General features: G+C 41.8%; 1 protein-coding gene across 1 annotated transcript in view; it reads left to right on the forward strand.

Annotated features, from left to right (window-relative positions):
* Positions 1-26,878, forward strand: part of ADAM10 (ADAM metallopeptidase domain 10) — a 47,901-nt gene that overhangs the window by 12,785 nt on the left and 8,238 nt on the right. The window contains exons 2-13 of the mRNA XM_083586500.1: positions 289-439; positions 2,441-2,559; positions 4,494-4,652; positions 10,922-11,025; positions 12,146-12,295; positions 12,843-12,935; positions 14,346-14,529; positions 18,033-18,196; positions 20,528-20,711; positions 21,811-21,961; positions 25,122-25,305; positions 25,695-25,803. Coding sequence (XP_083442626.1) covers positions 289-439; positions 2,441-2,559; positions 4,494-4,652; positions 10,922-11,025; positions 12,146-12,295; positions 12,843-12,935; positions 14,346-14,529; positions 18,033-18,196; positions 20,528-20,711; positions 21,811-21,961; positions 25,122-25,305; positions 25,695-25,803 — 1,752 coding nt within the window. The remainder of the gene's footprint in view (positions 1-288; positions 440-2,440; positions 2,560-4,493; positions 4,653-10,921; positions 11,026-12,145; positions 12,296-12,842; positions 12,936-14,345; positions 14,530-18,032; positions 18,197-20,527; positions 20,712-21,810; positions 21,962-25,121; positions 25,306-25,694; positions 25,804-26,878) is intronic.

Below are 26,878 nucleotides of genomic sequence, written 5' to 3' on the forward strand. Positions count from 1 at the left end.
TTGATATTTCTTAATCTGAAGTAATAGGGTTTGGAATCAAAAATATAAGTTATAAGCAACATCTTAAATGTATTTCAACATGCCTTGGAGTTACAACTGGTACATGCAAGAATATCGCTACCATTTGACGTTGAATTTGTATTAACAATCTCAATTTACTTTTCTAAGCAAAAGGTTTAGAAAATTAAAGGAGAATGAAAATAGAAATAGTTTGGGGAAAGAGCCTTTCGCTTATTTCTGAAATGTGCCTGGACTGACTGATTAATCAATCCACTGTTTTGTTCACAGGTCAATACGGAAATCCTCTAAATAAACACATAAGACATTATGAAGGCCTGTCATATGATGTGGATTCATTACACCAAAAACACCAGCGTGCCAAAAGAGCAGTATCACATGAAGACCAATTTTTACGCTTAGATTTCCATGCTCATGGAAGGTAAGTATCACATCAAGCTTATTACTTTATATTCCTTAAATTTCATCAAATATAAAGGAATGGTAAAGAATTAACTTAATATTAACATTGCATTGTACTTAAAGTTATGGTTCTTGGCTGTTGAATTCCTTCAAGTTTTTCATTCAATGTGTAAAGGCACTTAGCACTTTGCAACTTTTTTCGGCAACCTGTTGGCTTCAAGACTTAAGTTTTCAGGAACTGGACAGACTTTGACTAATCTGGTTTACAGTCTGGGGCACAATGAAATCTCCTTTGTATATACATAGCTGGTTTTTCATCTGTTAATGTTCAAGGCTGAGGTGCTGAAGGAATGATTGATAAATTGCTCCTTGCTGCATACATTTATAAGCCAATGCAGCTACATTGTTTTTTTAAAAATAGCTGAAAAAAATAACACATGTTTGTTCTCTTTTCCTTTACTCTTGCTTTGCACACCACTAGCTCTGTTCTACTCACATTTACCAAAACTAACTTTCAGAAGTTTATCTTATAAAATTCAAATGAATGTAATTTTAGTGGATAGTTGTCTGGGTAGAAACCGGTGTGTCTGCATCTATCTCTTAAAAAAACAGTCAGTTGTGTATTTATAGTGTTTAGAAATCGGTAGTTTATTCCCATAGTAGTAAACCAGGGATAGGGGACATCTGACCTGCAGAACAAACTTGATCCACAAGGCAGTTTTCCTGTGACAGGTGGACTGGACAACCTGACATCAATATTAAATGAAAAGCGAAATTCATTTTGGGAAAGCCTTTACTCTCTTGTGTGGTTCCAACTGTGAATTTCCTCTCTGTGTTATGGTCTGGGCCTGCTTGTCTGTTAGCTTAGTTTCTTTTAGTTAGAATTACTAACGAACAGAAGTAGATGTAGGCCCAGCTAGTTAATAGACCGGATTACTGCAAAAGAGCTTTATCCTATACTTGGCTTCTTGCCGGAAATGAAAGAGCAAAGAGAAATTGCCCTGCTCCACTGACTAATAAAAAATTATGGATTTCTCCAAGATTTCTGGGTTTTGGAGTGAAAAAAAGCTCGTTGCAAATTGTCCTGCTTAGATCTGACTCCCCACCCCAAGTATTTTGTCCCCTGCTTATAAGATTTTGCCAAGTGGTACTGTCTCTTGCAGCTTTAATCAGAGCAGTATTCCTAATATGTACTTCTAGGCAGGGGGCAGATGTTTTCCTATAAGTGGTTGAAATAGGAAACCTAAAGATTATAATAAAGGAAACTGGGAATGCATGGCTGCAGTACCAGATGGTGTTTTGGGATAATTGGGCTACATTGATGGCCTATGAATATCAAAGAAGGAAAGTATTTAACAAGATTCAGGATGTTCATTCTCACTCACACTCTTAACAGCTCATGTTCTTGAGGTATTTTTGTAATTGAAGAGCTATATGGCCTGGGGACACGGGTGGCGCTGTATGTTAAACCACAGAGCCTAGGACTTAACGATCAGAAGGTGGGCGGTTCAAATCGCCGTGACGGGGTGAGCTCCCGTTGCTCAGTCCCTGCTCCTGCCAAACTAGCAGTTTGAAAGCACATCAAAGTGCAAGTAGATAAATAGGTACCGCTCCGGCAGGAAGGTAAACGGCGTTTCCGTGCGCTGCTCTGGTTTGCCAGAAGTGGCATAGTCATGCTGGCCACATGACCCGGAAGTTGTACGCCGGCTCCCTTGGTCAATAAAGCGAGATGAGCGCCGCAACCCCAGAGTTGGTCACGACTGGACCTAATGGTCAGGGGTCCCTTTACCTTTACGGCCTGTAGCTTAGTGGTTGAGTACCTTGTTTGTATGCAGAAGGTCCCAGAACACCTGGCATCTTCAGCTAGGACTAGAAGAAAATGCCATCTGCAACTTTGGAGAACCCCTGCTGCCCAGTGTAGTCAGTATTGAGCTGGATAGACCCAATTGTCTGACTCTGTAGAAGTCAGCTTTGTATGTTCCTTTGTTTACATTTAAGTTCTCTTGTCTTCCCTTTGCAGACAATTTAACCTTCGAATGAAAAGAGATATGTCTCTCTTTAGTGATGACTTCAAGCTAGAGATATCAGATAAAGTACTTGATTACGATACCTCCCACATATATACTGGGCACATTTATGGTAAGTTCAATCATTTTGTATTTAAATAGTTTGTTGTTGTCTTAAGTTAGTGATAAATCTGTTTTAACTGTAATAGTGAACAATAGATCAGGTCTCAATAATTGAAATATTTTTGGAAAGTCCACCTAAAAACTGCCTCGAAAAGTTGCAAGTAATGTGGATTTAAGCTGAAGTGCTCTCTTTCCATTGGTTTTGTCAAATCTCATAAGCTAAAGCTACTTACCTCAGGCAAGCCTCACATCTGGCCTACTGCCTTTAACTGAAGGTGCACTATGTGTGCATCCTGCCTGCATGTAGCACCCCCTCACTGTTTTGACTGCACCCACTACTGGAGGACGACCTTCAGAAGATTGGCTCTGAAGGAAGGTGGGCCTTGGGCTCAAAAATATTCCCAACTTCTGCATGAGACCTTTGCACCAGTGGAGAAAAGGTGTAAGTCAGAGGTGTAAGTCATCTTTCAAATTAAAGCCACTTCAGCAATATTTAGATGGCCAAAGGTTTCTGAACTACAGCTGCCATTATCCCTGGCTATTGGCCATGCTTGCTGGGGTTGATGGGAGTTGTCGTTCAGCTACAAAAGAAGGGCCAAATGTTCCTCAAACCTGGATTAAATAATTTATTTGTATGAATTTATATGAAGTACCTTTGTTACTTGTGTTAAAATCCAAGCATGGATCCCTGTTATGCCTTTGAAACGAATAAAGCCACACAAATAAATGCATATAGCACATGCTGCACTCACACACATACAGATACTTTGCATGTGTTTTTCAACTCTAGTTGTTGAAGGAGAAATGATCTTCATGGAGATACACCTAGGGAGGTTTTTTAAAATATATAAAAAATTAGGATCACACTACATGTATCAGTTGACCTACCAATGCTACGATGTTTGCTCTTACAAAAAAAAAAAAAAAAGTTTATTGGCCATTGTTAATGTAGCTATCACCTTCTGTACTTTGCTCCATTTAATTTCTTTCTGATTGCACTGTTTACAATTCTACCACCACTACCAGCTATGTGTTTATTTTCCTGTAACACTTGAAGGCATCTGAAGAAGTGGACTGTAGTCCATGAAAGCTTATATCATAGTAAATTTGTCAGTTCTTAAGGTGTCCCACAATTTGTTGTTTAGCTATAGCAGACTAACATGACTTAACCTTTTGGAAATTATTAGAAAGGAAGCCTTTGTCATTCCTTCATAGCACAAAAAGTCAGCAAATCAGTAAGTGGCTTGATGGCGTCAGAAATATTGCAGGACATCTTGTTTGCTAAAACTCATTATTTGTGTATTGACAAATAATGTTCACAAAGTTAATTTTAGGAGTCTTTTTATGGATAATTGAGACATGTGGTTTTTTTTTTAAACTTTTGTTATAAGTTTAGTCAACATCTATCAAAAAGACATCCTTTTCATTTTTCTGTGACTTTAAGGAAAAGGCTTGTTAAGAGAGTGGGAATTTAAACATTAAAGAACTGACCCTGCTCATGATGTTTTCACTATTTATTAAAACTAATGATAAACTGGAATTGTACAGTTATGTGCAGAATGGTGTATTACTTTTTTGACTGTTTGCCACCTGCTGAAAAGTGGTAAACAATTTCAGCAAGATTGGCCAACTGAACTATTATTTTCAGAGGTTAAATCTGTGACAGAACCTCATGGTAGAGGTTTTATAATAAGCTGGTTAAGCATTCATATAAGGGTCACATGGTATTTAATACAATTATTTTTGAAGCAACTGGGATAGCTCTGCAACTTTCCCGCTTTGAGCAGAGCATGTTAATGGTGGTTAAAGGAGAAGGCGGCTGGCAGGGGAGGGTATCAGCTGTTTGCAAGCATAGTTTAAGAAGCTTAATTATTGGTGGCTGATGCCTGAGTATGAAAACTGCCAGTGCACTTTTTTCTTTAATCTTTTATTTCTCCCCCAAAGGTGAGCAGGGAAGCTTTAGCCATGGATCTGTTGTTGATGGAAGATTTGAAGGATTCATTAAGACTCACACTGGGACCTTCTATATTGAACCAGCAGAAAGATACATTAAGGACAGAGCCCTGCCTTTTCATTCAGTCATGTATCACGAAGATGATATTAGTAAGTATTTCCGTTTATCATGTACCGTGAAAATAATCAGTACAGCACAAATATCCTAAAATGGTGCGACACTTGATTTTTTATGAAAGCAAACCGTGTGAAAGCTGTTCCCATACTCATACAGGCATTCGCTGTTGTGCTACTGTGTAAATATATGATAAAAACCATAAATCTCTTTGACTGCAAGTGTGGGGATGACAGATGCTTAAGGGCTAACTTATGGTGGGGTACAAACAACAACAGCAACAACACCACATGGGAAGTGATATTACACATGTATCCTTGGTCTACCAAAGCGTTAGGGAATGCATGTAACTGAAGAGTGACATCACAGCTATAAATTGTCATAGGTATGTTGCCTTGGAATGTTATATCAGATGTGTTTCTTAAGCAATAACTATTAGTATCATACAAGATAAAGGGTGGGCAAGAGCCGCACATATTTTGTAGGTTTGTCCTGGTAGAAGCAATGTGAGGAGTTAATTTTCCTTAGTATTTTAATTTATTGGATATGGTGCACTGGCTGTCAGTCTCTGAAATTAAATGTGTGGCTTAGCAGTTCTAGTGATTGTCCATGTCTTGAGGATAGCATTAGGGAATCCTGAAAGGATTTCTGCCAGCAATAAAGCTTTCCTTTGTTGTGTTCTGTTCTCTGTCCCTTTCCATGACCCCTTTGTTGTCTTAAAAAAAGACCAGCCTAGTCTCTTCATTAGGGAGGACAAATTGGTGCTAGTGTATACTGGGGCCATTGCTCTGGCTCCTGCCAACTTTGGTTAAAAAGCTATCTGTTCAGGCAGTGTGTCAAGAACTTCTGGGTTCAAGTGAAAGGAATGGATAGTACATTTCTTGAGATCATATTATGTAAAATCAGTAGCCAAAGTTGATAAGGATAATTAAAAAGATACAGCCAAACATAGTTCAAATCAGCTCCTATCTTCCACCTTCATCAACTTCTCTGTTGCCTCTGCTTTTTTTTTTTTTTAAGCTTCCTTGAGGTCCTGTTTGTCTTCAGTTACCTCTTCTTCTGGGATCCCTACCCCTTCACCTCCTTACCTCAGATTCCTTCCCAGTTCACAGCCTTCTTTGCAAGGCTACTGCCCTTAAAGTCTGTATTAGGTTCTAATCTCAGGCATTTTCACCTCTCCTGGAAAGTGCATGACCAACATTCCATCAGATTTGAGCTTTAGAATGTTTATGAACAGCCCTTGCCATCACAGCAGCTTAGTTAATGCTGTTAGTCTTCACTCATGAGCTCAGATACATAATACAATCAACAACCAAAATTCTCATTGCACTGTTCTCATTTTGCAACTGGCAACGGACCTTTTGAAACTGGTTGGAGATGTCCAGGAGCCACCCGGGAGCCACCTTTGTTCCTAGCATCTCCAGCTGCCTGTCTGCTGGGCACCACGCTGCCCCGCAAAACACCTGATTCGCCAAGCAGAGCAGCAGCAAAAGTCTCTCTCCCCCCCCCTCCCTCTCCCAAAGGTCTGGGTGGGCTCTTCACAGCTGCTGAGCTGGCCAGTTCCATAAGTTTGAGCCGGCAGGAAAGAGGGCACTATCCCGGCTGGTTTACTTCAGCTGCGTAGAAAGAAAGGGAAAGGCGTCAAAGAGGAGTTTTATTTCTCTCTCTCTCTCTGGGAGATTTTCTTCTCAGCATGCTGTGGGATTAAAATGGCCAGAACTTTATTGAATTCAGGTGTAGATAAGCCTTGGCATAGGCCAGGCTTCCTCAATCTTGGCCCTCCAGATGTTTTGAGACTACAATTCCCTGCTAGCTAGGGATAATGGGAGTTGTAGGCCAAAAAGATATGGAGGGCCAAGGTTGAGGAAGCCTGCTAGGCATTGGGCGTTTGTCACTCTCAGCCCCCTGCTGAGGTTCTGAGGCATGACAGGGTCAGTTAGGGGAAGAAGGGTCCAACGCAAAATGCGAATTTATGCAGCCGGACCCTCTCCAATTTGCTGAAGGGAGCTCTGTGGCCTTTCCTCCGTGCGCTTCTGACACTTGGACAGACTCCCCTCATGACCCCTCTTACCCTGTTATTGCCACCGCCCTTCCTTGCTTTCTTGCTTCCCGATCACAGCAGCAGCGAGTCTTGCATTAACAATGGAGATGTGGGGGGCTTTGGACAGGGAAGTGAGCATTCACTTGCTCTCTGAAGAGCTCAACAGCTATTCTTGGGATAGCAGTGCCTTGAAATCTTTTTAGAGAGAGGGGGAAAGGGGAGGAGAAGCTGGAGCCTTTGAGGGGAGAGAGTGCCAGGAGCAGCCACTTTGCCTTGAGATCTCACATCAGTACAGGCAAAGAATTTTTCTCAGCTGCAGAACCCCCCCCCCCCACCTTTACATCTAACCCAACTATACCTACTCTGCTATTAGTTTAGCAGCTGGATTGGAAGCGAAGTATGGAATTGGCAAGGCTACAAAGGAGAGGTAGAGATAGAAGATACTACTGCAAACCCAAATGTATGGGAGCAAAGCAGCTTGATGTTCCTGTTTAGGACATTCATTTTGGAAAACTAGTTTTTATACAAACAGACCACCTTGACGGTGTCCATCATTTTGTCTGAGGTTTATCAGATCAAAATCAAATTCAGTTGACAGAGAATAAAGTGAATTTAGTGAGTGTTTGATTGTGAGAAGTCTTGTCTCCTGTGCTTTGAGGCACTCTACACTATGGGAAGGTAACAAGACCGGCATCAGCTGAGAAGATTGTTTGAGATAGACAGAATTTGTATTTCTAATGGATGAGCCTGTTGGTTGCCGGATCTTTCAGTTTTTGGCAGGAATATCCTTTTAGCAGCTTTTCAGGCACAACAATGCAACATATGTTTAGCATCACAATGAAGTCTTATTCAGAGTTTAAACAAAAGCCTATTCTTCAAGCGGGGATCTTGTCCACTTTCTACAAAGCCCTTTGTCCATGTTGCAGTGAAATTGGTGGTCAGTGAAAGGTGACCTTTCTATTCTAATTTCAAAGTATGGTGAACTATTTTAGATTCTTACTCTTGATCTTGATTCATACTTTTTATGTTAGTGATGTTAAATATATAAGTGATAAGGGTTCTTTCTTTTTAAAAAATCCTTTCTATTCTGTTTCGAGATGAATTGTCTTCGTTAACTAGTACTCGTTCTTTGCCGTAAGCCAGGGGTTTTCAACCAGTGTGGCGCGGCACCCTGGGGTGCATTGAATGATGGTCAGGGGTGTCATGGGCAATTTTCCTTCTCCCCCCCCTCTAATGCCCTCTCGCATCTCTGCCTCCCAAAGGCTTGCACAGCTGTTTGCTGCAGCATCCCTGCTGCCACCCAAGATAAGGTACTGTGCTTATGTTCACCTTTGGCCAGTCTCTGTAGGGTCACTAAAGCTGGGGGCATCCTCTGCCCAAGCCCCTGTGGAGTAGCAGGAGCAGGCACCTCTTTGGGGGGGGGGCAGCTCAGATACCAGGGGTGGCTGCAGCGGCTGCCCAGAGGTCTCCTGAGGAGAGAGGAGAGGAAAGGAGGCTGAGGGAGGGTGTTCAAGAAAGGGTAAGAGGCTGTCAGCTCTGCAGGCAAGGGGTGATATAACTGGGCTCCTGAGCACCACAGGGGTGCTGCAGAAAAAAGATAGTTGGTCAAGGGAGTCGTGGACTCAAAAAGGTTGAAAACCTCTGCTGTAAAGCTGTGTTACGAAATGCAGAAATCACTGAAAATTTTCTCGTAGAGCAAGATTTGCAGTTTAATCGTGGCTTTTTAATATACTATTGGTACTAAGTAAATGGTGGGTGGTAGGAAATGGGACTGCTTTGGGGCTTGTTGGCACATTTGATTATACCCCCTTTTCTTTCATATGTTCAGAGCAGAATTAAAAGCTGATAATACAATCAGAATTGTAGAGTTGGAAGGGACCCTGCGGATCATCTACTCCAACCCCCCCAATGCAGGAATATACAGCTGTCCCTTATGGGAATCGAACCTGCGACCTTGGCACTATCAGCACCATGCTGTAACTAAGCTAGCCAGCTGAAGAAAGTTTAAAGAGAAAAGAAACTATCTAGCAGTAGATCTAGATCAGCACCCATTCGAAGCTGTGATATTATGAAGAGAATATTGATTAATTGGTCAAATTGCGAATGCAAAAGCTGGTATATATCTAATTTTAGCATTAAGTAGTACTTTGTTAAATATTTTCTAAAAATAGCTTGACTGAATCCTTCCCCCACCAAGTGCCTTGGATTTGCTTTATATAGGAATGCTTGTTTTGTTTGTTATGTCATAGTGTTTCTTAATACATACCAGGAAAATGAAATAATAGTCATAATATAATACAGTGAACAGTATTCTTGTGAAATGATATTTTTAATGAGTGAAGATGTGAATACTGGAGCTTTCAAATTCTATTTTTACTACTTTAACTGTATTTCACCTTATTGTAGAGGATTGCAGTTGGGAAAATAGCCACCTGGAAGATTGTGCTTGTTGAGACTAGATTTGGTCTCGTGACATTAAATCATGTCTCAGATCTACAACCATGTTTCAAGACAGAAAAGCTCCCACTGAAATCTGGGCATTTTGCATAAAAATTCAATTTCCCCTGAGCTTCAAGATCCAAGGTTAGGGGCAGGAATGCATTGAATAAGGTGAAGTGTGTCCTGCTGAACTCTGTGCAAATGTGACCAAACTGTTTCTTGCATCATCGTATAGAGTAGTAATGGTGACGCAAGTAACCTCCAGCCCTAGAAGTCATAGATGACATGTATATTTTGTATTATAGCATCATTTACTTAATTGGGATGGAAAAAATAAACCCCAAATTAATATATATTGCTTCTCCTTCTTTGACCGAGTTCAGGTCCAAACAAACACATGAGTAATGCCAGTGTTCTTCTAGAGCATGAGTTAGGCATCTTACTAAAGGGCTGGCTAACCTTGCAGATGCTCCTGGACTACAACTCCTATAATGCCTGGCTGTATTTTTTAAATTTATTATTAAATTATTATTTTTTATTGGCCATGCTGCTTCTTTGCCTCAAGAATGCTACCTGAGAGCCAGTCAGGGTATGTTACCTGGTCACTGGACTCCATGCTCTGGTAACCTCCCAATCAGACTGTTGCAATGTGCAGTATGTGGGGCTGGCCTTGAACATGATTTGTCAACTTCATCTTGTCTAAAATACTGCAGCCATGTGATCAGCTGGGGTTTCATGTAAAATGTACATTACCTTTGTTTTGAAACAGCTGTATTGGTTGCCAGTTAGTTTCTGAGCCCAGTTCAAGATGCTGCCATAAAGCGCTAAATTACTCAGGCCCCAAGTAGCTGAAGAACTACCTCTTTCCTTACAGATCCTGTCAGATGTTAATATGTGCAGAGAGGGCCTACTTGGCAGTTTCATTGCCCTCAAGAATCATGGGGAAGGGGTGGCAGCCCAGGAGGGGGCATAATGGGTTTTCGTTGTTTGCTGAAGACACCCCCTTTACCTTGGCCTTTGACAGATGAGATTTTTGTGAGGCCACCTATATCGCCTGATACATATCTCTTGGTTTGTTTAAATTCCTTTATTAGCTTCCTCTAGACGAACCATGAGCTTGTAACCAAAGTCTGCTTTAGAGTTTACAGCTCATGGTCTTGTCCATAGTGAGACAAACCACAAGCAAAAAAAAAATGGATAACCTTTTAAAGCGAAACCATGGCTTAACCTCACAGGAGGTCCAGAGGAGGAGCACAGTATCCACACTCTCTCACATTTATAGTAAGCCATGTTAGTGTTACAGTGAATGAGTCCTCTGCTTGTGCAACCTGCTGGTAGCAGTGGCATTTGGGCCTAATTATTACTCATATCAGTAATAACTAAGTTGCAGCTGGAGGCACTATTTAACATTAGAAAACAATTTGTAAATAATTGCAGCCTTCTTGTGAGCATGCGGTATCAAAGCATGAACATCTCTTTGTTGGCTCCTCTTTGTACATACCTACTACCTGGTTCTTCTGTGCCTCTCCAGTATGCAAGCTCTTAAACACTGCATAATCAAAACTGACATAGTCCTTATTAAACTGTTCATTGATATTAGTTAACTCTTTTTTCCCTTTTTAGCTACTTTGAAATCACTGTAATAATAGGATTTGTTTGTTTTAAACTTGGAGGGAAATGGATATCTTAAGTTCAAAACGGCTTATGCGGGAAGCATGCAGATTGTCTTCACTAAACAGATTTGATAGTAACTTCCAAATATTAGGCAGATCTGTCACTAGTTTCATAATTAAGATCCAACTAGTCACTTGGTTTGTGTTCTAGGATACCCACATAAATATGGACCACAAGGTGGTTGTGCAGATCATTCCGTATTTGAAAGAATGAGAAAGTACCAAATGACTGGTGTAGAAGAGCCCATGAACCAGGTATATAAATATAATCATTTACTCCTGACCCCCACTACTCCATATTAGGATGCTCATAGCTTTGTAAAGGAACTTACACTCTTTAGCCAGAAGCCAAAGAGCTATTTACTGTAGCCATGACCAAGGATCATGCCTTGTGATAACTATGTCATTATTGCACACTCTCCCCCTTCAGTTTCAAAAAGGAATTGATATATTTCATAGGAGGACTGTATGAGAAATACGAGCTCAAAGAACCCTTGATGGCACAAAACTAGTTAAACTGTTACTTGGATCTGAATCATATTACCTGATAATGCAGTTTACATTAAATTTCCTGAAGCTTTACAGTCAAGAACATGGATACCATTAAGCTAAGTTGATTTATTAGGTTTTCTGATTTTGATTAAAAGTTAATTGCAGCTTTTAAGAACATTTTAAATACCTGTCAGTAGCAGGCCTAAAAACTTGGCTAAAAATTTCCTCAGGCTGCAGAAATGTGTCTTTTTTCATTGAAACTTCATTCATGCATTCAGCTGGCTCATGAGCTATTTTATTTCCTCTTAGTCCTTAGATAAACTTTGCATGTGCCAGATTAATTGGAGGCAAACATTTTTAAGAGCCAAGTCACTGTGCCAGTACGTATGGTAATAGGGGAATGTGGCTGGATTCAAGCAACTGTAATTGTGGACAGTGCAGAGATGTGTCAGACCACTCTCTCACTAAAGAGGACAGCCTAGTCCTGCATGATGGAGGATAGAAGCTTCGGTGTTGAACACATCTTTGCATATTACTGCATCAAAATTTACCAGCCAATACAAATTGTTAGTCACCACTTGCCCACAGTTACCTTCTGCATGTTGGAGCCCTGCTTGATTTGAAGGTTCTTAACAAGCCTTATTTTCTCTCATCCTTTCCCGTCCCCCTGTTTTTAATGCAGATTGTTTTTCATTGTGTGTAACTGAGGCTGCAATCCTAATCCTACTTACCCAGGAGTACGCCCCACTGAATTCAATAGGATTTACTCCCAAGTAGCCATGGTTAGGATTGTGCTATTGGTCTCTGTATTCTTTGAACTGGAAGGCTGTATAGAAGTGTTATTTATCTATATTGCTAAGCTCCTTGGCTTTGTATGCTGCAGCAAACTTCAGAAGAATCTACCAATCATGGCCCAGAGCTTTTAAGAAGAAAACGAGCTGCACAGGCTGAAAAAAACACTTGTCAACTCTATATTCAGACAGACCACCTATTCTTTAGATATTATGGAACAAGAGAAGCTGTGATTGCTCAGGTAAGTGTTTAGCTATTGCTTCAAGCGATAGTTTCCTTTTAAAGGAGGTGAAAGGAGGATGTCACCTTAATGTACAGCTGCCTACATTGTTCTTTTCTGGGAAATTGTCATGTATACAACTTTTTGCACAACACATAAAAAGCACATTGTCAGCAACAGAACCTATAGTTTCTTGTAGATGTGCACTATGGGTATTTATGTATCTCTAGAACATACGATAAATGCCCATGCAGGGGGTGGACCCTGAAATTTCCCTGGGATGTGGTAGAGCACATGCTTATTATTATACAAAAGGTTCCAGGTTCATCTCCAGGTAGGATTAGAACCCTAGAGCAACAGCCTGTTAGTTTGTACTGCTTTTAATGGTTTTTAAACTGCTTTTATATTGCTGTACACGGCCCTGACATATTTATGAGGGTGGTACATAAATACTTCTTTAAATAAAGAAGTAAATGAACTAAATGAATCAGTGGTTTAAGGCAGCTCCCTTGACATTTTGCCTCTCAGAGAACTACATGCACAGAACTTTAACCTTCTTCTGTTTTAGATATCCAGCCATGTTAAAGCAATTGACACAATTTACCAGTCAACAGATTTCTCAGGAATCCGAAATATCAGTTTTATGGTGAAACGAATAAGAGTAAGTACTCTGTAATTTAATTCTTAGAATTTCTGTTCCTTGCAAGCTCTAGCTAACTTAGCCATTCCTGCTAAATATTTTTCAGTTGCCTATTACTTATTCCAGTAGTCCAGTGCTGGTGAACATACTGTTAATTCTTACCCTATTTACACTAATGGAATAAAAGATGTGGAGGCAACTTTTGAATCTTTGCTACAAATGAAACCAGCAACAAAATGTTGCATTGAGAAATGTTCTTGGTCAGGGTGCCAGCCAGCCATACCTCTTCCAGGTTACCCATTTCTTTCCTCCTCCTGCAGCTTGCCATCTTCCCCCAAACACATTCAGTCTTCCATAGCCGCAGAGCAGCACGAAGTTCTTCCCTCTTGTGTGTGGTACCATTTTGACCAACATTAGCATTGAGATTCTCCTTCAAATTCCACTAATAGAGGGGTGACTGAGATTCTGAAAATCTCAAGGAAAATCAGTTGGTGAAATTAGATTCTTTACTAAGAATTACCTAGTATAGTGGAGAAGTTTTGGACTTCACATTTGGGTCTGAATACTTGCTCAGCTTTGGAACCCGCTGGTGGGCTTAGACCTAGTCACTTTGTCTCAGAGAGGTTATATAATGGAATATTAATAATATAGCGCTCAGACTTGATGACATGAAAAACAAACCTTACGGGTTTCAGAGCAATAAAAGGCAAATGTTATTTCTTTCCACCCTTTCTTAAAGTGTAAGTTAGGCTGTCTGTGTGTGCAGTGATGTTGGTTGACCTCCATCCCTCTGACACTCAGATTTTGGGTGTGATATTTTATCTCCATTTTCTGGCCCATATAAATTTTATGCCACTCCATCTGTACTAGTGGGTGATGGTATTGAGGCCCTGAAGCTTTCCTATAACTGCAAATGTTCTTTGATTCCAATTACATTTCCCCTTAGAGTTCAAGGGATTTCTCCTGTGCATTTGCTTCCTCTTCGTTTAAATTTACTAGCCCCTAGGAATTGGAGTACATCTGTTGAACTTATTACCTGTTGTTACCATTTACTTGTTGTCCTTGGGTGGTGATTAAAGCAGTTCCTTGGCTCTTGGCAAATAATCTTTTCTCTGGTCCTGTGTCACTTCATACCATGCCTCTTAATGACTGCAACATCAAGCCACAAATTGCATGTGTTGAACTGCTTTTGCAGATCAAGCACCACAGAGTTTTCTTTCCCCCTCTGAATGCTTTTCAGTGGGTACTGTTCATATAATTCATTTCTGAGTCACTGAATGTTAAACTGGTGAGATTGAGTAATGTATATTATTATATCTGTGAATCAGTCTTTTGCAGTGTGGATTCTTACAGTGAGCATAGGTTACATCTTTGAAAAGCTGCTACTTGGCTAGCAAGAGTTATTTGACACCACAGAACCTTTTCTTTTAGATCAACACTACTCAAGATGAAAAAGACCCTACCAATCCCTTCAGGTTTCCAAATATTGGTGTGGAGAAATTTTTGGAACTCAATTCTGAGCAGAATCATGATGACTATTGTTTAGCCTATGTGTTCACTGATCGTGATTTTGATGATGGTGTCCTTGGCTTGGCTTGGGTTGGAGCACCTTCAGGTAAAAAAAAAAAAAAGTTTATGTTGCTTGAGGGCATCTTGTGTGTTAAAGATCTCAAGATCAAGACCAATCTGGCATCTCCAGTTAAAATGATATCTATTAGCAAGGATATCTATTTACCTGTATCCTAGAGAGCTGCTGCCTGTCAGTGTTGTGGCAATGGTCTGGCTCTATACGCAAAGTTCCATCTTGGCCATCATTCGTAAATGGTTGTATTGCCTAGTTTAAATGGTTAAACTCCTAGTGTTACTGAAAGGCAGCATACCTTGCTACCTGGCAGGCTTGCCTGACTGAGGTGATACTTCTTTTCACTTGTACTACATAGTTGTCATATGCTCCTTACTCCCACAAAAGTATATGAGGCACAGGAGATTAACTTCCACCCCACAGCTGAAGTGTTGAAATAAATCTTAACCAGCCAGAAAAAAAGTTACAACTTTTCCTAACCTGATGACCTCCAGACATTTAGGACTACAACTCCTATCAGCCTCAGCATCATATGGCAGTGCTGGCTGATAAAAGTCATAGTCCAAAATACCAGGAGGGCACTATGTTGGGGAATTCTATGCTAGACAATACCAGAACAACTGCCATTCGGTATCATCAGTGCCCATTTAAACTGTGTACAGTGGAACCTCTGGTTATGTACTGTCCTCCTTACTTTGAGAAACGAGCTCCGCTAACCCAGAAGTAGGTGTTCCGGGTAGCAAACTTTGCCCCGGGATGCGAGTGGAAGTCACATGGTGGCAGTGGGAGGCCCCATTAGCAAAAGTGTGCCTCAGGTTAAGAACGGTTTCGGGTTAAGAACGGACCTCCGGAACAAATTTAAGTTCATAAACAGAGGTACCACTGTAGTATAAAGGGAAGAGTCTTGCTTTTCAATTAAGTGTCTAAAGCTGCCCTCATTGCAGTTAACCAAAGTGGAAGGATCATCTAGCACAGTCCAAGGCTAGAAGGATGTGAAACTCAAACTAATTTCAAAAACCCTTTGCAAGCAGTCAGTTCAAACCTTTGGCAAGCGTGGCCAGTCCATTCTGCAGCAGTCTCTGGTATACAGAGGAAGAGGAAAGAGAAGGCAGTAGTAGAATGATAAACTACAAGTTGTTTTTCCCACTGCTAACTGTAGCCCATTGACAGAAGACAGGTTGCCTTTCTCATGTCTGGTCTTTGGATAGAGGTAACTTCGCTTGTTTACTACTTAACGTGCAGGTTCTGCCTAAAAGCAAGTGGCAAAGCAGATCTGCTTCTATTTCAATGGGCTTTGGGAAAGGCTATAGTTCAGGGGCAGATCACCTGCTTTGAATGCAGAATATCCCAGGTTAATCCCAGCATCTCTTATGTAGGGCTGGGAAAGGCCCTGTCTGAAACCAGAGACTTACTGCCAGTCAGTGTGTAGACAATACTGAGTTAGATAATTGGCATAAGGCATTATCCTGTAGTCCTTTTCAGGCATTGTCATTAGGGTTTTCCTTTTTGTACTTATCCAAGTCACCTTCGGGTAGCAAGCCTTAAACAGGAGAATGTCTTTTGAACTGATTATGGTTTGAACTCACTAACCACTATACAGGTGACTTATGGGTGTTTCACTTCAGGGCATTTGGGTGCATGAAATACACTTTAGGGCATTTCTCTACATAGCACTTCGATGGCAAAAATAACTTCTTTTTTAAGCTGCTTTGGGAGTCAATATTGACTGAAAAACAACATATACATTTAATAAGTAATGTATATAAGGAGGAGGGAAAATTATCAACCTTATCCTTCTGCATATATCATTTTTAAAGCCCACAGATGGCTGGTTATTTTGGCAACTCTTGCATTATTTTTCTGCAGACGTAACATAGCCCCTTCCTCAAAAACAAACAAACAAAACAAAACCTTCGAGAGACTACTGTTAACCTCTGCATAGCACAATTTATGTTATTTTCAGGTCACAACCTATCTCACCATCCTATTAAAATTCCTGTTGATCAGTAGTTTCATCTTCAGGAAGACAGTTTTGGATAACTGTGGTAACTCAGAAGTGGGTGTGACTTGTCTAACTGATATTTTTGTCTTTGTGGTTTCAACCCAAACTTCCCGAAGAACAGTTGGTCTGTAAATATACTCTTAAGAATGAGTCATACTGCTTGCTGAGATAAGCAGATATTCTTAGGCTAAGTACTTTGCAACAGCAAAGTGTGCTATTTAAGCACTTGAACTGTAGCACTTGGAAGAATCACAGTTTAAGAAGCACATATTTGAGGACCTCAAGAATTTATAGTCTACCCCTGCAAGTGCATGTTGACCTCCATATATAATAGACTGTTGGCCATTGGGGGTTGCAGCTGAGGGTGGGAAAAGTGTGTGGCAGTGCAGGATTGTAAAGCTTTGTCTCTGCTCCACTCCGTCTCTCTCTGAAAGCCATATGAAAGGCTAAGGGTCACATAAGGGCTGCAGGTTCTCCTCTCCAGTATAAGATAAAACTTTTTTTCCTCAGTCCAAAATTAGATATTTTACTGAGGCACAGTTTGTAGGTCCGCCCCCCCAAAAAAAATTACGTGTCCTGCTAAAATCCTAAGATCATAGAGTCGTAGAGTTGGAAGGGACCACAAGGGTCAGCTAGTCCAACTTCCTGCAATGCAGGAATGTGGGGCTGGAACCCACAAACCTGAGATTAAGATTCTCATGCTCTACTGATTGAACTATCCCAGTTGTGAGACCCTTTCCATACTTGGCAACAGAATGGAAGGTCAGTGATACATGTTGGAGCAAAGAATCAAAACTTCAAATAGAGCCTGAATGGAATGATAGGATTGTGGAAAGTGGTCATAGGATCATGGAAAGCTGCCTTGTACTGAATGAGACCACTGGCCCATCTAGCTTGGCCTTGCCTACACTGATCAGCAGCCGCTCTCTAAGGCAGGCTTCCTCAACCTCGGCCCTCCAGATGTTTTTGGCCTACAACTCCCATGATCCCTAACTAGCTGGACCAGTGGTCAGGGATGATGGGAATTGTAGTCTCAGAACATCAAGAGGGCCGAGGTTGAGGAAGCCTGCTCTAAGGTATCAGCCAATTCGTAGGAAAAACTCACTGTGTCAGTTTGTTGTTCTGTGGCAGAAGTTCTGTGTTGGAGATTATTCCAAACGATACTAGAGGTGGGGTAGTAATGTTACATAAACTAAAACAGTTCCTCACTTAACCCCAAGCAATGAAGTGTCCACTTAAGTAAAGTGTGGAATGTGCCAGAAATTTGAACTTCTGATGGAAGGGAATGCTTTGCAGGGGATTAAACATGGCCAATAAATCTGCCTGTCATTCACTATTTGTCTGCACAAAGAGCTTTGTTACAGTTGCTCCTTGCTAATTGTGCCAGAATATAGGGTGAGATGTTTTGATAACAAAAGTAATGGCGAGAAAAGCTCTATTGTGGCATTTTCTTAGCTGGAATATTTATTCATAGCTTTCTAGTGAATCTAGAATAATCCCCTTTTAAAATGTTTTTGCTTAATTTTAACTGCAGGGAGCTCTGGTGGTATATGTGAAAAGAGCAAGCTTTATTCTGACGGCAAAAAGAAATCCTTAAATACTGGCATCATCACAGTACAGAATTATGGTTCCCACGTCCCTCCTAAGGTCTCTCATATCACCTTTGCACATGAAGTTGGACATAACTTTGGTTCTCCAGTAAGTATGAGCGTTACAGCTGCATTCCTAGCTGGCCCTGCTTTTATAGCAGATTCAGAGGTACCCAAGAGTTGTGCTAAAATCCTTGCCTCCCGTTTTGTGTAAATAGAACTGATGTGAGTTGTGCTTCTCCCAAGTTAACAGTTTGTTGCATCCAAGCCTTGACTCTTGAACTTGGGCAATAAGGAATTATCCTACTTTCACAGTACACTTAAGACCTTGTGCAACAGAGCAAATGCTTCTCTCTCTCTCTCTCTCTCTCTCTCTCTCTCTCTCTCTCTCTCTCTCTCAGAAATGACATTTTAGAGCCTTTGCTATGGCATGGTTGAAAGAATACTGGCTTGTTCCTATACAGTTTGGCCTTGTTTTTCACAGCCTGCAGGGTCACATGTGCTAGCAAGCTTCTGCAAGATAGATGTTAACAAGGACTGAACTCTGCTTTCCAAGAACATGTCCTTTGCAAGCTTCAGTGAAATTACTAGGACTTGTGTGAGATGTGGCAGGAGTAGTTTGCAATAACCATGTGGAATGTGCTGTTTGTATAAATACAAAGGCGGACACACTCTCTTGTGTGGACACAGTTATTGCAACTTGCCTTGCTAAAATGTAAGCAATGATATATAGTCTGGTTAACATAATCTGGAGAATCCATTTCTTTGTCCTGGCTTTTGATAGCGTTAAATATAAATCTTATCACTTATGCCAATGTTTAAGAAAAAATTGCCATGTCTCTTATGGTTTATGTGACTAGCTTGTATTGATACTGAACATCTTCCACTGGGATATAAAACATGTTGGGATTAGCAATGCCAATTTATGCTGAACTTGGAGTTTGGATGCTCAAAGCACTTTGAGATATTAAAATGTTTTTTGTTTTCATAGAATCATAGAATGGTAGAGTTGGAAGGTGCCCATGGGTCATCTAGTCCAACCCCCTGCAATGAAGGAACCTCAGCTAAAGCATCCATGATAGATGGCCATCCAATCTTCTTAAAAACCTCCAAGGAAGGAGAGTCCACAACCTCCCAAGGGAGAATGTTTCCCTGTCAAATAGCTCTTACTGCCAGAAAGTTTTTCCAAATATTTGGTTGGAATCTCCTTTCTTGTAACTTGAAGCCATTGGTTTTATCTATTGCTAGAGTGGTTGTTGCAGTTTTAATTCTAAATTTTACTTCAGTTGGTGCTCAGACTGTTCATATTGAGGTTGAATCCTGACAAGACAGAAGTACTGTTTTTGGGGGACAGGGAGCGGGCGGGTGTGGGGGATTCCCTGGTCCTGAATGGGCTAACTGTGCCCCTGAAGGACCAGGTGTGCAGCCTGGGAGTCATTTTGGACTCACAGCTGTCCATGGAGGCACAGGTCAATTCTGTGTCCAGGGCGGCTGTCTACCAACTCCACCTGGTACGCAGGCTAAGACCCTACCTGCCCGCAGACTGTCTCGCCAGAGTGGTGCATGTTCTGGTTATCTCCTGCTTGAACTACTGCAACACGCTCTACATGGGCTACCTTTGAAGGTGACCCAGAAACTGCAATTAATCCAGAATGCGGCAGCTAGACTGGTGACTGGGAGTGGCTGCCGGGACCACATAACACCGGTTCTGAGAGATCTGCATTGGCTCCCAGTACGTTTCCGAGCACAGTTCAAAGTGTTGGTGTTGACCTTTAAAGCCCTAAATGGCCTCGGTCCTGTATACCTGAAGGAGCATCTCCACCCCCATCGTTCAGCCCGGACACTGAGATCTAGTGCCGAGGGCCTTCCGGCGGTTCCCTCACTGCGAGAAGTGAGGTTACAGGGAACCAGACAGAGGGCCTTCTTGGTAGTGGCGCCCACCCTGTGGAACACCCTCCCTTCAGATGTGAAGGAAATAAGCAGCTATCTATCTTTAAAAGACATCTGAAATGCAGTACAAGCTGTTCAGGGAAGTTTTTAATATTTAACGCTGTATTGTTTTTAACACTTGATTGAGAGCCGCCCAGAGTGGCCGGGAAAACTCAGCCAGATGGGCGGGGTATAAATAATTTATTATTATTATTATTATTATTATTATTATTATTATTATTATATTGTGCAGATAAGGGGATAACATATTGGTTATTAATGGATAATCAATCTATCGAATGTAACAAAAATATTATATTGCTTATGGTTGCTGGTTGGTGAATGTTCTATGAAAAGTTTTCAAGTTCCAGGAAAACTGGCTGCAAATATCATTTCTCCCTAACCCTGCCTGCCTCTTATCCTGGGGACATTCACTCTTCCACTAACACTATTACTGTAAAGCTGCCTTTAAGACAACAGAAAATTAAACCGAGAATTATCTCTCTTGCAGCATGATTCTGGAACAGAATGCACTCCAGGAGAGTCTAAAAACTTGGGACAGAAAGAAAATGGCAATTACATCATGTATGCAAGAGCAACATCTGGGGACAAACTTAACAACAACAAATTCTCTATCTGTAGCGTTCGGAATATCAGTCAAGTTCTTGAAAAAAAGAGAAATAATTGTTTTGTTGGTAGGTCGATAATTCATCCATTTTTTGGGGGGGGGGAGGGTGATATGGGAATAGGGTATCAGTATGAAATCTAGACAGTCTCAAGACTCTCCAATTTGTCATTTTTGAAAATTTCACTGGCCAGTTGTCCCTCCAATAGATAAAAAAGAAATCCAAGCAAAACCAAGCAAGAACCTTGCTTGTCACCAATAAGCTACAGCTCTGCTTGTTCACAAGTGTGTCCCACCCGCTAGCTCACACAGATGCTGTTTTTCTGGGTCCTGTTCAAGGTGCTGGCATTTACCTTTAAAGACTCAAATGCCTGTCCCAACCTACCCATGTTTTGAGATCTGCTTGGAGCTCTTCTTCAAGGGCCCGTCTTAACAGATGTGCACTGTGTCACAACAAAGGAGAGGGCTTTTGTGTTGGTGGTGTCCTGATTTGCAAAGCATCCTCTCACAAAGAAATGCACCACACCATTAAGTGGCAACCTTTTTGCTCCTGGTTGCGTTTCTGTATTCCCAGGCATATAAATGCATGCAGTGCCCTATGGTTTAGCTGTTGCCAAATATTACTGCTAAAGTTACAGTTCCAGCAGAGATTCAGCAAGCATTCCTTTTGATTTGCAGGCATCACTTAAATATTTTTTCATGCCACAGGCCTATGTGGCTGTTCAGAGGATATATTTTTTTAACTGACTAGTCATTTTAAGAATTTTTTGTACAGTTTTTTTAGTTTACATAGCCATATATGGCTCTGATATTGCAGCATAGAAATACTTTTATCAATAAAATCATTATATTTGTTCACTATCTTGGAATCTACTGGATGGAGAGCAATATCCACATGTTTTGAGTAAACAGAACATTTTAAGCAACAAAAAAATGCAACTTGGTACTCCCCCCCCCCCCCGAAAGTCAGAGCAAGCTGATACCTGCCTCCTGCAACACACTCATTAGAAGTGTCCTGCAAAATGTTTCCCATACCTGCTCTGGTTATTTAAAAGGAATTTCCCCCTTTTTTTGGTTCAGTTAATCACTGTGTCCTCCAGTGTTGCTCCAAATATCTCACAATATATGTTTAAGGGACAAAGTGTTCTGAAGATCTTCCTGCTTTTCAGAGTCTGGTCAACCTATCTGTGGGAATGGATTGGTGGAGCAAGGAGAGCAGTGTGATTGTGGCTACAGTGACCAGTGTAAAGATGACTGTTGCTATGATGCAAACCAACCAGAAGACAAGAAATGCAAACTAAAACCAGGCCAGCAGTGCAGGTATTGATGTCCAACTTGGTTTTCACTATCCAACTGCTTGACTATTGCTGCCCCTGAACATTTTGCCAATTTAAACCACAATTTACAGTGGCAATTGAAATTATTCAACCCCCATTTCAAATTGTGTTTATTATCAAAATTAAAGACTTTCAGCTGTTTGCAGTGAGCAGATCAAACAGAAGCAATTGAAATAGCTCAACACAGTGGATGCTTCCCCAAATTCAGCTGGCATACTGGCTTCTCCAGTCTCACTATTATCCAACTCCCTGAATAGAATCACTCACAATAGCACAAATACAACAGGTGTTGTCTCAAGCACACTTGATGCAACTAATCAAGAGCTTCATTAGTTGCACCAGGTGTGCTTGAGCTGGAACGCATGAAATTTACGTAACTGGCTAGGGCAGTGGTTTTCAACCAATGTGCAATGGCATCCTGGGGTGCCTTGAATGGTGGTCAGGGGTGCCATGGGCAACACTGGCCTCAGTCCCTCTTTCCTTCCCTCCCTCCCTCTGATGCCCTCTCACATTTCTGCCTCCCAAAGGCTTCTGCAGCTGTTTCTTGCAGCAGCCCTGGCTACAAGCTCCCCATGCAAATGGTGCCTCTGGGGCTGGCCAGGGGGTGCTGGTTGCCAGAAGCTGAAGTGGCCTCAGAGTAAAGTGAACAAGCGGGTGAGGGAGCCCAGCCAGCCAGTCCACCAGCCCTTGCTGTTGGGAATGGACAAACAAGTGGGAGGCCAGGCACGCGGGCAGGCACAGCTCTGGCCTTTCTTGTGCTTGCTGTGCGCAAGGCCTGCCTGGGAACTGAATGCCCAGCACTGATGGGGAGCCTTTCTGCCATGCATGTTCATTGGAACCCATTGCTGCCTCCCAAGGTGAGTAAGATGCTGGCCTCATGTTCATCTTTGGCCAGTCTCTGTCAGGTTGCTAAGACTGGGGGCATCTTTCCAGGTCCCTGTGGGTGGGGTGTGGATGCACCTCTCTTTGGGGTGGAGGGGGCTCAGAGACCAGGGGTGGTGGCTGCCGCCTGGAGGACTCCCGAGGAGAGGAGACTGAGGGAACACTCCACAAGGGAGGATGTTCAAAAAGGGGTGAGGGGCTGCTGGCTCTGCAAGCAAGGTGTGACATAACTGGGCTTCTGAGCCCCACAGGGGTGTCGCAGAAAGAATGTAGTTGGTCAAGGGAGCCATGGACTGCAAAAGGTTGAAAACCCCTGGGCCTAGGGGTCTGCTGAGCATCAAATTTGGCTGCATGTTAGAAATACGACGTAAGTCAAGAGAATGGTCCAAGAAGGCAAGTGAAGAGATCATCGGCCTTCACAAACAAGGAGCAGGATACAAAAAGATAGTGAAGGCACTGAATGTTCCTAGAGGCACATAGTTGGGAACATAGTTTGCAAGCTCAAAGTTAAAGGAACAATGGTTACATTACCTGGATGGGGCAGGAGGGAAAAGCTATCTGTGGCACCAATCAGATTTCTGAGAAGGCAGGCTGGGAAAAATCTTGAGTGACTGCAAAAGAGCTGCAGCAAGACTTGGTGGCAGCAGGCACTGAGGTTTTAGTGAGCACAGTAAGGCACATACTAAATGCAGAAGGTTTCCATCCCAGAACTCCCAAGACGTACACCACTACGAAACCAAAAGCACAAGAAAAGTCGGATCCAGTATGCTCAAAATCATATAAATAAGTCATAGAAGTTTTGGGATTCTGTTCTGTAGAGCAATGAAACAAAATGGGAATTTTTCGGCCCCATGGATCAGCGCTATATCTGGAGGAGGAAGAATGAAGCATACGCTGAGAAGAACACTCTGCCTGCAGTGAAGCATGGTGGTGGCTCGGTGATGCTCTGGGGCTGCTTTGCATCCTCTGGCCCTCAAAACTTGCAGCGTGTGGAAGGCAGGATGGATTCACTGAAGTATCAGGAAATCCTAGGAGGAAACATCATGCCGTCTGTGAGGAAGCTGAAGCTTGGACGTCACTGGACAATGATCCCAAGCATACCTCAGATTCCACCAAGATTTGATTGCAGAAGTCCTGGAAAGTTCTACAGTGGCCATCACAGTTACCTGACTTGAACCTCATAGAAAATCACTGGTGGGATTTGAAGAAGGCGGTTGCAGAACGCAAACCCAAAAATATTACTGAACTAGAGGAGTGGGCTAAGATTCCTCAGGAATGCCGCCGGAAGCTGCTGTCTGGCTATGCATCTCTTTTGCAGCAGGTCTGCAAGAGGCTTCTCCACTAAGTACTAAAGATGCTTGCCATGAAGGGGTTGAATAACAGTGAGACTGGAGAAGTCATTTCAAGTTGCAATTTCAGCTGAATTTGGGGAAACCACTTGAAGCATCTGTTGTGTTGAGCTATTTCAATTGCTTTGGTTTGCTCATTGCAAACAGCTGAAAGTCTGTAAATTTTAATGATAAACGTGATTTGCAATGGGGGTTGAATAATTTCGATTGCCCTGATACATCTGAATAGGGTCACTATTTGAGGCGTTTGAGTAGTATATGAGGTTTTTTTTAAAGAACACTGGTGGTGACAAAGTCCAAGCCTTTTTGTATTGTCGATCATGCTAGCTTTAGTCCTCTTTTCTGGCTCTGCTTTTGAGTTCCAAATTCCAATTTTCTGTTTTCCTTCTGCCAATGGTATAGAACACATCCCTTCTGTTTGGCCTTTGATTCAGCTGACTAGGCTGTTTGCTGCTATTGATGTTGTTACCTCTATTTTGCTTTTGTTGAATATATTTTATTTATTTGTTGCCTTGAACACTTGAAAGGCAGCTACTAAATTATTTGAAACTGAAGGAAGTGCCACAAGTAGGGCTGAGTGTGTTACAAGTGGAAGGGGGACCCACATGTTCTTTTCAGTGCCTTGTTCTTTTTACTACTGATTTAAGCTTTTGAATTCAGCTAAAAACTATCAATGAGACTTTAAACAACCCTGTTATACCCACAGTCATAGGGATTAAAGAGTGACAGGAGGCACCTTTTTAAGAGCAAGCTTATCAGTTAAAGTTTTGATCTATATTGGTGATGGGCTGCAGAACAAAGGCTAAAGCTAATCATTCCAGCTAAATAACAAAAGGGTATTTGTGGGCTGAATAAGGTGACAGGAGGTACCTGTTAAGAAGTGACAACTGAGTATTTACCCCTCTTTTACAGCCCCAGTCAAGGTCCCTGTTGCACACCATCTTGTACATTCAGGGTATTTGGAGCAAAGTGCCGAAATGATTCTGAGTGTGCGGAAGAAGGGAGGTGCAATGGCAACACTTCTTTCTGTCCAACATCTGCACCGAAGCCTAACTTGACGGACTGCAACAGAAATACACAAGTTTGCATAAATGGAGTAAGTCTTCTAGAGATGTTACAGAAAAGCTAAGGAATCAATATCAGCTTACATGCTGCTGGCCCAGGATGATTGTATATTTCTCCCTGCTGGAATAAAGCATTTCCTTTATTGGGTAACAAGTGGAGAACCTGTGAATTTTCTTAGTGTTTAGGAAATGGCATTCTGAAGCTTTGCATTCTCAGGCCTTGTATTCTGCCCAGTCTATATCAAGTGCCACCAGCTGATGCATCCAGTTTTATTATTTCCAGAGTGGGAAAGGTATTACTCTCTGTACCGAAAAAAGTTCACAATATATGGTGGTGGTGGTTCTTCCTGTACAAATGATGAACCTTAAGTTTTCTGGAATGTAAAGCATGTATGGAAAATAATTGTATCTTTTCTTCTAGCAATGTGCTGGTTCTATCTGTGAGAAGTATGGCTTAGAAGAATGTACATGTGCCAGTACGGATGCAAAGGATGATAAAGAATTATGCCACGTATGTTGCATGGAGAAAAGTAAGTTCTCTTCACATTAAAACATAAATAGTGTAAGCTTAGATTTTGATACTAGAATTTCAGATACTTTTATTCAATAAAACTGAAGCTGGGGAATAGTTTGCAGAACTCTTGAGTTATTCAGAGAACCTTACCATGAAGAAAGATGATTGGATCTTGTGTGCCATTAAGGACAGCCAAGTGTGAGGACACAATCAGTTGAGAGATCCTGGTAAAAGCACTTCTATCCACTGAGGCTCCCTGGGACTCCAGTGACGGAGTGGGATCCAGATGCACCCCCAGACTGTGCACCTGAACAGGCAATTGACCAACATCTCTGACATGGAAGCCCCTCATCGACCATACCTCCATCCTGTCAGGGTTCAAGCTTGGCTTATTTTGTGCACAAGCTTTATTTAAAAAAATCTCTGCTCCTTTGCAGCAGGAAATGAAATTACTCATGTGAGAAACCATCCCAGTGCATTGTGTGCTATTCTACTAGTTCAAATGGTGTTCCTCCCTTTTCTCTTTCAACCACCAAAATGCCTTGGCTCAGTCCTGGTTGTAACACTTCAATCTCATGAAGACTATCCATTTAACCTGACGGCAGGAGGAACCTCCAGCCCACCAACCTAATTAAGCTCACCAGACCTCTGAATTTGACCCATGAGGCCTTTTGGGCAAACTGTATCCATCCATGAGTTACCCAGTGACCTGTGATGTCAGGCGTAGAGATCTGTTATCTCTGATCTTGGCAGTAAGTGATGACAAGGGATCTCAGATCTTAGTGCTAAGTGCATCAGTACTTGTACCGATAAGCTTATATCTGGTCTTTAATGCTGTGGTGCTTAGCACTGAGATAACAAATAAGCCTCTGCCTGCTCTTTGTAAAAGTCAGCAAGATCTTAACCCATGATATGAGAAAATGGCAACCCACTCTTGGAGCATTTCCATTCATCCACAGATTTCTTGCTTTGCAATCCTGGCTTGAATTTGAAGTGGGGCGGCAAAGGAAGAATCATGACACAAGTGATTGGCAGTTGTGTGTGTCCCCCCCCCCCCCCGGTCAAAATGACCCATGGATCAATTTCCTACC

Source organism: Podarcis filfolensis, assembly GCF_964270895.1.
Source record: "Podarcis filfolensis genome assembly, chromosome: 14".
NCBI lineage: Eukaryota > Metazoa > Chordata > Lepidosauria > Squamata > Lacertidae > Podarcis > Podarcis filfolensis.